The sequence below is a fragment of the Vigna unguiculata genome, chromosome 8, assembly GCF_004118075.2.
Source record: "Vigna unguiculata cultivar IT97K-499-35 chromosome 8, ASM411807v1, whole genome shotgun sequence".
Lineage (NCBI taxonomy): Eukaryota > Viridiplantae > Streptophyta > Magnoliopsida > Fabales > Fabaceae > Vigna > Vigna unguiculata.
Genome location: NC_040286.1, coordinates 16609451 through 16620874, shown reverse-complemented (window position 1 = coordinate 16620874; position 11424 = coordinate 16609451). Strand labels below are relative to the sequence as shown.

Sequence of the window (11424 nt, the reverse complement as noted above, 5' to 3'; positions counted from 1 at the left end):
AATTGATAGATGATCATTGCAAAGGAAAAACCACACAAAAAGAAGCATATTATCCAATTATAAACACCATATTAATTTTCTCACATTACCACTAGAATCACTTAAATCACCATGACACACGAAAGATAGATGACTCTAGACTCAATTATCTGAATTATGTAAACTGGGCGAATAGAGAGTGACTCAAAAACTGGGCGAATTCTCGCTCAGGCATAGCTCGACCTAAGGACTGGAATGTGTAACACCCCTGGCACACCAATCCCTGGTCCTAGAGCATGTCAGGTTACTACAGCTCGATGCACCCCAACCCCTCACCCTTCTCCGTCCATTCATACTGGGTGGGTTGTTGCCAGTGGGAATCGAACCCCTAACCTGACCTTTAACACCTCTGGCACGCCAACAGATGCTACCAGTTGCGCTGCAGCCAGGGATATTACAAAATGCATAATCATATAGTGAGAATGAGACTCTAATTTGACTCAGCAAAGAAAGAAGTTCCAGAATTCAGGATTTAAAAAGAAATGGGAAACCGAAGTTGACTTACACGGAAAGGAAGGATGCTTAGCTTGAGGGAAGGATGTTGCACTGCTCTAAGCTTGTTTGTTGCCACAAGGAAAAAGGAGGGTTTTTAGATGATGATCAATGTATAAACTGTTAGAGAATGGTGGGGAGGCAGAGAGAAAAAGATTTGGAAGGCAAGAGTGTGTTTTGTGTGAAGGAACAAGCTTAGTGAATGAATTCATAATTCAATACATAATTAAAATTATTTTCAACCAATTACTTTTTTGTTTAAATTAATTACACCTATTCATTTATTTTTATAAAAAATAAACATCTAGATTTTATTTTAAATTAAATTTAACTAATTACATTTTTATTTTACTAATTTTAACGATAAGAATATATAATCTTGACACTTAGTTTATCAACAAAAGTTATCTATTATATTTATTAAATTATTCACAAATTTGACCGTTAAATATCTTCGTACTCACCTCCAAAACTCTTTAAACAAACATTATAATTTATTTTATATTTTCCCTCAAATTCATGCACTATCTATCCATTAAATCATATCTCAAAAAAAACCCATCATTTCATAAAGTTTATTCTAATTCCGAAAAACTTATTTCACAACGTATTTCAATCGTTCCAAACATTTTATTTCAAAATTCTCATTCCATAAATTTCATTCTAGAATCTATTTCAAAAATCTCATTCCAAAATACTTTGTTTCAAAATTCCGAAATGTTTCCAAAATAAGTATTTCAGAAATCACTTTTAGGGATAGTGAAATAGTAATTTTCAAAATTTGAGAGGGTACACGAAGAAATTGTAGGAGTACTGGGAATAAAAGCCTTTTAAAGTTGTGCTTTCTCAATCAATTCAATTTTTTCCTCTTTGATTCTAAAAAAGCTCTTCAAGAATTATTTGTCTCAAGAGTTGTGCTTTATCAATTCAATTTTTTCCTCTTTGAAGACAAAATAGCTAGATCACGATCAAACATTCTTAAACACTAAAATGGATATAAATGGAGCCTGATTGAATTAAAATCTTTTTCATAGAGTATACATCATATAATAGAAACCATCACCACCAAAATCTTCAAGATTAAGTTTATATCTTTTCCTTACACAATCATTTGAAATCCTTACTCAACCACTAGATAATTGTGTTCCATTGAGTTGCTGATTACGTATGTGGCACACTAATCTTTCAGTAACTCATCTACCTTATTTAACCAGATGTCATAAATATCATGGGAGAACAGAACAAAGTGCACCTGAAACAAACATTTTTCCCAATTACATATATTCTGAAAAATAATGACAGAAACATGTTGGTATATATTGCAAAATTTATCAATCAAACTCCGACCTTTCAGATATAGCATCTTGCCTCATCTCATACTTCTATAGTATTTTATAAGTTTACGTTCAGAACCACAAAATGTAAACATGTATTACGTAAATACATATTATAAACACCAAATCTCAGAAATGTCACCTTACTATATACAATATTTATCGATCAAACTTTTAACCTGGGCTGCCTCTCCTCATCTCATATTTCTAAAGAATGTAAGGATATTTGGAACCCATAATTGGGAATTGAATTAACTAATGCTATCTTTTCTGAAAAGTTACAGAGTAGGAATTGATTTTCAAGCAAACTCCTAAATTTGAAAAGTTCTGAAAAAGGAACTGTTAGGACCACTCAGCAACATCCTTTAGTGGAAAAGGTTCAAAGGTGTGTTGAGACATTAGACAATCTTATCATATCTAGGTGGTCTATCTCTAGTAAAAACCCTCCATAAGAGTTTTGACGATAACAAAAGTTAGACAATTTTATCTTATATATACATGTTATATTCCTATGAACTTGCTAATGAGTGTTTTGTACATGCTTCGGTTGATCAAACTATCAAGTGGATACTTAAAGCAATAGATGATCCTGTTAGAATAATTATTAAATCTAAATATGTTAGAGTAATTATTAAGTATAAGTAGGAAGTAGTGTGTTGGGGACTACTTCCAGTTGTACCTAGTTTTGTACTTAGGTGTCTACTACAGTCTTTTGATCTTTCACCTTCCCATTGTATAAGATTTCTATCATTATAAATAGAAGAAGTCTTTTGATCTTTCACCTTCCCATTGTATCAGATTTCTATCATTATAAATAGAAGATCATAAGAGAGGTCTTTTTGGCACTCCTAAATATATTTTCTATCTATTTTAATCTTAGGTGGGTATCAGAAAAGGTCAATCTCATTGTGTTGGTCTTAGTCATCTCTGGCGTATTGTTTCGCCGCATTTGCCTTACATCATCATCTGTCATTAGCCATTGTCAGAGTTTCTTTTGGCAACTACCGGATTTAGACCGCCTCTCCGAATGACGCCAAACCCTGTCGGTCCCGGAGCCTCAGTCTGCTCCACGCGTCGCCACGCATCATGTTTGTCTTAACTACTCGCCCAAGCAACATCACATCACCTCATTTGCGTTTGCCGGTCCTTCCTTTATCTATTTTGGTCCTTGGTTGCACTTTTCCAAGTGCAGTTTAATGGGTTATCTAGGGTTTCCTAGTTAAACCTAGTTATTGTTCATGTTGGATTTTTGCTACCATTTTGGACTCCTAAAAATGTCTACTGGAGTTGTTGTCTCAGTCTCTGGAAGTCCTTCCATTTCTTTTAAGTAACTAAATGGGAAAAACTTCCTTCCTTGGTCTGCATATGTTGAAATGTGGTTCCTTAGCCAAGGTTATCATGACCACCTTGAACAAGATGTAATTAATGTTCCTTTTGAGAAAGCTAACAAAGGAAGCAAGTTGATTTCCAGTTGTGTGCTCTACTGTGGCAGTTTGTGTAACCAAAGACTTGAAAGGAATAATTTGAAAGAAAGAAGATTCTTATTTTTGTTTATTCTTTTGAAACCGTACATCAACTTGTATATATATATATATAGAGGAATTCAAACCCTAAAGTAACAATTACAACCCTAAAGTAATAATTACAAGAGATTTCTAGAATCTTCTAACAACTTCAAGTAATACATTTAATATTTACCAACATCTTTTAATATTGCATTTAATATCCCACTAACAACACTTCCATTTTTAATATCTAACTTTTAATATTGCATTTAATCTCTGCATCAATATACACTTCCTTCCATTTTTTATTTTTCATTCCTCTGAAACAGTAATTAGGGATGACAATGAAGTGGGACGGGGACGGGTTTTGCTATCCCATACCCATTTCTGTAGAAAAAATTCATCCTCATCCCCATTATCCAAATCCAACGGGTTTCAAACTTTTGTCTCATCCCCACCCTCACCGGATAACGGGTATAATCTTGTACCCATACGCGTACCCGTTTTCTTACTACTTCAATATGAATTTTAATTAATTTTTATAAAATAATAAAATATTACGATAAAGGAAATATAATATTATCAAATTTTCAATATTAGGAAGATGGTTGCTTCTTCAATATCAAATACTTTGAAATAAATTATAATTGTTTACATTTTAGATTAGAATACAAAATAAAATTTCATGAGAACCAAAACATTTATTAAATTTGCAAAAATTAATGAAACCTAATTGATAAAATTTCAAAATATTTAAAAAAAATAAAAGGAAAACAAATATTCAAACTAAAATATATATTAAATGTTTATTTACTTCAATTTTTTAAATTCTAATGAATCTCTTTTTTATACACTAATAAAAGTTATAGTACACCACTTGATCAAAATGATGTAAAGAACAAATAATAAATATAATAATAAAATTTTAACATAAATCTTGTATCTTATGAACTTCAATATATGTTAGATGGTGATAAAAAAATATTCATGACAATTACATTAAATTTTTATATTGTAGTAAATAAAAATTATTTATACAATTATAGTGAAAAAATTACAGTATTATTGATAATGAATTAGAAAATAAAAATAATTAGATAAAATATATTGAAATAGTATTCTACATGGTAAAAATAAATAACAAATAAAAATATTAAAAAATTAACATGTTTAGAAACAATTTCAGAGACTATTGAAAGAAATCGCACAAAGAAAAATAGATGTATAATTAAGGGTATGATAAGATAAAAAATACCTTAGAGATAAGAAAACTTTTCAAGTATCAATATGTATACTCAATGGTTCAGAAATAACAAAAATTATTTTAGCAAAACAAAAGAGTTCTTCAAATGAAACAAAAAATTAATAATAATAATTAAAGAATTTTTTTATATTACCTAGTAAATAAAAGGTTTGTGTTATTAAACACTTAAATTGAGAATCTTAAACATTTTCAGGTGAAAGGAAAATATACAACAAACAAAAATATTAAAAAATAATAAAAATATTCAAATGAGACATAAAATTCTTTTAATTAACATACATCATTTTAACATAATTACATAAAGATTATTATAAGATAAAAAAATATAGTGGAGATGCGAATGAGTTTCATTACAAACCAAATAATTAGAAGAAATAAAAAATAAATAGTATATATATATATAATTACTTAATTAATTGTGAATATTTTAATAATTTAAACGGGACAACTATTATGGCGGGGATATGTACATCCCTATACTCATTCCCATACCCAATTGAAAAAGTTGGAGACTTTCCATACCCATATCATACCCAGTCAATGCGAGAATTCCCCGTCAAAACGGGGATGGATTCTGGCAATATCCACGAGGACGAGTTTATTTGTCATCTCTAACCGTAATCCCCTTAATGGACTTGTCTTCAAATATTGTAGGATCTTGTTTATAGCCTGTAAATGTCTCTCCCTTGGATCATGCATGAACTGACCAACAACACTCACACCATAGGCTATGTCCGGTCTAGTGTGAGCTAAGTAGATGAGCTTCCCAACAAGTCTTTGATATTGGCCCTTATTTACGATAGAAATGCCTTCATCACTCCCAATTATATGGTTTTATTCTATAGGAACTACAGCAATCTTGCAATTAATCATACTTGTTTCTTTGAGAAGATCAATAACATACTTTCTTTGGGGGATAAAGATACCTTTCTTCGAGTAAGCTACTTTTATCCCAAGAAAGTACTTTAATTTTCCTAGATCTTTCATTTCAAATTGTGCAACAAGCTTTTCTTTCAAGATTCGTTTATCATGTTCATTATCTCTTGCAAAATCATATCATTACATAGACTAAGAGTAGTGTAAGTTTACCTTCTAGGGAATGTTTGATGAACAGGGTACGATCACCCTGACTCTGTCGATACCCACGGAGATCTTAGAAGATTGAGACAATATTACAGTTGCACTTACCTAAGAATCTAAAAGCAACAATTTCAAGAATTGTTACTTGAGTTTTCTAATTCTGAGGTTTCTCAGGAACAGTATGGAATTCCTCCTGCGTGAGATATGGTAATTGATTTCCTATTAAAGTAGGAGTACACCCTATGAATGTGAGATAGTAAAAATATCCTCATGTGTAGAAGGATGAAATTGAGGCACAGATCATCGAATGCTAGCATTAGGCATATTAAACCAAATAATAGTCCCAATTCCAATCCAGTGTTTTGGGATAAAAAGAAGGACGACAGCTGGAGGTTCTATGTTGATTATAGAACTTTAAATAAGATATTATTCTGCATAAATTTCCAATACCTATTATAGAGAAGTTTTTAATTATTTTTGTTTAGGAATGGAGGGAACAATCACCAAATTTGAAGTAGAATGTCAATTCATTAGAGGAGTGAATATCAAGCACAACAAGAGAAGTTATATTATACGGGCAGGTTGGTATTATCTTCTAATTCAGTATAGATTCCAAGACATGAACTACAATGCAACTCCTTTGGGGAGCCACTCAAGTATTTTACAAAGCATATCGAAGAATGCCTCAATTTTTTTCTCGTTAAGAATGAAGGGAAAGGTCGCCAAATTTGTAGTGGAATGTCAAGTTTGTTAGAGGAGAAAATATCAAGACTCCTCTCCCACACGCTTGTCACAGCCTTAATCTATTCCATTCCAAATGCAATTGGGAAGAGGTTGGCATGGATTTCTTTACAGGACTTCCTAAATCAAAAGGATTTGAGGTGATTCAAGTGGTAGTGGACATATTAAGCAAACATGGGCATTTTATTTTTAATCAAACATCCATATTTTGCAAAAGGGATTGCTAAGATTTTGAGAAAAGTGGTATGACTACATGGGATACCTATCTCCATTGTCAATGATAGAGATCCTACTTTTATGAGTTTGTTTTGGAAAGAGATATTTAGGCTGCAAGGAACATCTTTAAACAAGAGTACAACATAATATCCAGAATCAGATGGCATAAGTCTTAAACAGAATGTTGGAAACATATCTAAGGTGCTTCTGTTCAGAATAGCCTAAAAGTTGGGCTGAGTTTATTCCTTGGGCTAAGATTGGTATAATACCAGTTTTCAAGGGGCAGCACACTGCACACCTTTTTAGGTGGTTTATGGTAGACCTCCGCATTCTTCGACTAAGTTTGTACCAGGAGAAACTTTGGCGGTAACTGTGGCTCAAGATTTAATGGATCAAGATGAAGTTGGCTCAAGATTTAATGGATCAAGATGAAGCTTTAAAGAAATTAAAATTTCATTTGTAGATAGCACAAAATCAGACGGCACTTTACACTAATAGGCACAGAAGATAGCATTACTTCAGCAAAGGGGATTGGGTATATTTGAAGATCATGCTTCATAGGTGCACTACCACGGTTACTAGACTCCATCCTAAACTGGCAGCCATATATTATGGATCCTATTTGGTTCTACAACAAATTGGAGTAGTTGCATTCAACTTACAACTACCAGAATAGTCTCATATACATCCAGTTTTCTATGTTTCACAACTTACAAAAGCTGCAGGGGACCATCTAGTGGAATCAGAACTACGGCAAAGTTATAGGGGGAGATTGACAATTTTAGCCTCTTCAAGCATTGGATAATCAAACAGTGAATAAGAATGAAGAGGTTATTCATCGAGCATTGGTGCAATGGCAGAACAAACATCTAGAAGAAGCTACTTGAGAAGATCATTCAAACTTTACTATTCAATTTTCAGATTTCAACCTTAAGGAAAAGGAGATTTTTAATAAAAAAAAAGTGTACTGTTGATAATGGGAACAGGCCTGAGAAGAAAAGGGAACGACCTTTACAAATCTATTACAAAAGGAAAAAGGGGCAAAATTGTAATTAGTTGTAACTGGGTAGTTAGCCATTAACTTTGGGAACAAAGACATAATAAATAGGTCCTCAATTATAATTGCGGTTTTATTAGCTTTTTGATTTCTAACATTGGTGAATCTGATTTTTCTAGAGTGAAAAGGAAAGTGCTCTTTTTGGGGTTAATTTTGTTTACCCTGTTGTTTTGATTGTTGTAAGTGTTGTGAAGAAATACTATTCCTTTCAGTCACACTGTTTTGTGACATAGAAAGTGATATTGTGTTAGGATTTCTATTTTTGGTTCCTAACAAAAAGGATAACAGTTTAGCAAGAGGTTAGGAATTGTATATTCCTATCAGAACCCAGATCAAATAATAAGTAATGGCTTACCTCCTTAAAGTCATTTGGAAACTCTTTGATGGTAGAAATTGCAACTGTAGCGGCTTCATCATAAGGGTATCTGAAACAAAGCAGTGGTGTTATACAATTTTAATGAAAGTCTTGTGTCTAATAAAAAATCAAAGGGAACATTAGATTTGAGAGCTGGCGGACTGAAATTATTAGGTTTGAGAACAAACTATATTAATCATCATAACAAATAGCAAGGCTATCGTATATTAAAACAAAAGTTATTGCGTTATAAATGTTAACAGTGTGTCTTGTTTTTGTTCCAATAATCAAACTTTTGAAATGAAAAGCCATAATGGAAATAAATGTGCTTAGGATTCCATCATAAAAGGCAATTACATTCTAATTTCTAACCTTTTCACACTAGTCTTCTCTTTTGCCACATGACCAATATGGATGATCAACAAATGAAGAATGAGTAAATTAGAAAGGCATAGGGATGTTTGTAGCCTAAACTTACCCATAGACACCACATGATATGGCTGGGAATGCTATATACTGAATGTTGTTTTCTTTCGCAACCCTCAAAGTATTCCTGGAAATCAATGATAATACAAATCTCTGAATCAAGTGTAATGACAATTAATTACCCAAAACACAAAATGAACAAGCACATCTTTTAAAAAAAACCACCTGTAAGCACTTGCCAGAGAGGCAGCAGGATTACTATCACTACTGTAGATTGGGCCAACAGTGTGAATAACATGAGAAGCAGGCAGCATAAAACCACTGCACATCAACAACTACAAGGTCTATGAGAGACAAGCAGAACTAGTTAAGGTGATTTTAGCTTTAGCAAATAAGCTTCAATTTCTTAAAAAATAAGACAACTTTTTCAATTCAAAAACTATTTTGACAAGCTCATCAGCATGTGCTAAAGCAGAACTCACCGTGTGATCCTTGCTTCCCCTGTTGGGCACCGAACTCCAGGCCTAACTTCAGGAACAGTGCGGCATGCTTCAACAAGTTGTGGGCCTGCGGCCCTATGAATAGCTGAGAGCAGGGGTCACACCCATTAAAAGAAGAGAAACACTTCAGACATGCTATCTAGTACCCTCTTTCTAACATTCTCTCTCAGGGTGAAATTTGTTGAAAATCACAAAATTGTCTGAATCCTCTCTTCTTATTTAATACTCATAATTTTGTAGTTTTCAATAAGATTTATTTAGAATAAACATCAATTTCATCCATAAAGTACTACTCTCATATACACACCTTAAAGTAAAATAACTATATGTGTAACCTCCCGAGTATTAGAAACCATGCTATACGGCCTCTAAATATTGAAAAGTAATTCAAACTAATCCCTCAATATATAGAAATCAGAGACTAAACTGATGAATATATTCAATGCATTAGGTACTGTTATATAATTCTATTCTGTTAAAGACTATTCACGATAGAAAATAACGAATGAAGGACCAAATTGATCATTTATTTATAACATGAGAGTGTGACAGAGGGTTAAAGTGCAGCACCCTTCAACAAGAGAACCAAATACCTTCATTCTTTGGCTAATAATAAATTCACTGTGTATAAAGCATCATCCACAATAAACGAGTTACCTCCATCGGCACCACCACCACCGAGCATTCTCTCGTTCGCGGGATTTACCTGCAGCGGACGCGATCATGCAATTCATGGATTTGACGAGCCACTCTTTCAGGAAAGAAAATATGAGAGAGGAAAAGTCACATACTATTGCGTCGGTGGAACCATCGATAGACCACTTGGTGATGTCTCCCTTCTGAATTACTAAAGCGCTCGATGCAGATAACGGGAAGCGAACTACTCCGCCACCGCCATTGGAAACCCTAGCTGATGCTGCTGCGTCCATTGCACACACACGGAATCTCCTCAGATTATGTTCTGACTTTGAGTTCGACCCAAACTTCAGTAGGAATCGGGAACGTGAGAAGATGCTGCACATTCTCAATGGGAAAAGTTTATGTTTATTGAGGTAGGTTTACATGACATAAAGCAAACAAAAAAAAAACGAATGTTTTATAAAACAAGAATTGTTTTTCTAAATTATCCCATATTAAGATAAAAAAATAAAACATAAATTATTAAGTTATAGACTAATTCATGTTTAAAATACTCGTTTTAATAACAATGAAATGAATAATAATGTTGTTTTGATTACAAATAATAAGGCATTGTGACCAAATTGATAGATTTAAAAACCTTTGAAACTCAAAACTAACTTCTCTCTTAGAATTTTTTGGGTCACGTATATATTATCTAGATGTGTTAGGGTTATGTGATTGAGAAAAATTATAAAATGGGATATTAATATTAATTTTATCATTACATGCATAATTGTCATGAAAATTTTATTGCGTAGAAATTTTGATTTGATGACAGAGTGAATTGAAATTATTAAATATATATGAAATGTGACCGACAACAATAACAATAATAAATGGGTTATGGTCTACGTTTGTAAAGAAGGTAACATTACATATTGTATTAGAGATTTTATTTTATTTTCATCTCATCAATATAGATAAGAAAAGTGGTGTTTAAGATCATTTATATTCGAAAGATCATACCTGTGATTAATCTCATCATTTTCAATAACAAACTAAAGTAAGTTTTTGCATTATCTTTTCATCATGTATTAGATTGTGGGTTCATTAAAGATTAATATATGATTATGTAATATCTATGGCTAGAAGCTTGTGATTAGACACAATTATTATTTCTTAGTATTTTCCTTCAACGTCATGTCTTGAAAAATAATAGAACACCCTATCTAGAATTAACTCTTATGGAATATCAATATGGGTTCAATGGCGCTGGTGATGGTGGAAAATAATCTTACTAGTACCATTTGGAATGATAAAAGAGGTAAGAAACTTGAGAGCAAAGAAAACTGTTGAAAACATGTTCGGTGCAAAAATAGTTGGATCGAAAAGTAAGAAAGAGTAAAAAGTATAGTACACAAATGTATATTTAAAATCAATAAGACATTTACACTTCTTCATGGTTTATGCCTTATATACCTTTTATTACATCGCATTATTTAATGCTTAATATGTGTTTGATGACTTTTGGAGATTTTCTTTCTGTCATAGCATTATTCAATTTTTTTTACATAGATAGCACATTGTGTCCTTTAATTGCCTCTCTAGCATACTTTTTTTTCAGGTCAAAATTCAGTCCTTGGCAAGCTGAATTTAGGAGTGGCAAAATGAATCGAGTGTGACAGGTCGATCCTTCAGCTCGTCAAGAAAATGGTGGATTATGTCAGATTTTTGAACTCATGAGCTCGTATTAACCTAGTCTGATTGCCCATTAGCTTGTTGGCTTGTAAAACA

At 32.5% G+C, this 11424-nt stretch overlaps 1 protein-coding gene across 1 annotated transcript; it reads right to left on the bottom strand.

The window, feature by feature from the left end:
- Positions 1 to 1522: 1522 nt before the first annotated feature.
- Positions 1523 to 10085, bottom strand: LOC114193054 (macro domain-containing protein VPA0103). Its single transcript, XM_028082755.1, has 7 exons — positions 9801 to 10085; positions 9667 to 9715; positions 8992 to 9094; positions 8735 to 8830; positions 8562 to 8636; positions 8084 to 8153; positions 1523 to 1783 (listed from the first exon to the last, which is right to left on the bottom strand). Exons 1-7 carry the CDS (start codon positions 10029 to 10031, stop codon positions 1709 to 1711), a joined length of 699 nt encoding a protein of 232 aa, XP_027938556.1. The 5' UTR covers positions 10032 to 10085; the 3' UTR covers positions 1523 to 1708.
- Between the last annotated feature and the right edge of the window lie 1339 nt (positions 10086 to 11424).

Coding starts and splice junctions, on each gene's coding strand:
- LOC114193054 (XM_028082755.1), bottom strand. CDS start 10,031: ATGTGCAGCATCTTCTCACGTTCCCGATTCCTACTGAAGTTTGGGTCG. Junction 8,637..8,734: donor TCTCTGGCAAGTGCTTACAG/GTGGTTTTTTTT, acceptor ATTGATTTCCAG/GAATACTTTGAGGGTTGCGA. Junction 1,784..8,083: donor TTCCAAATGACTTTAAGGAG/GTAAGCCATTAC, acceptor TGTTTGTTTCAG/GTGCACTTTGTTCTGTTCTC.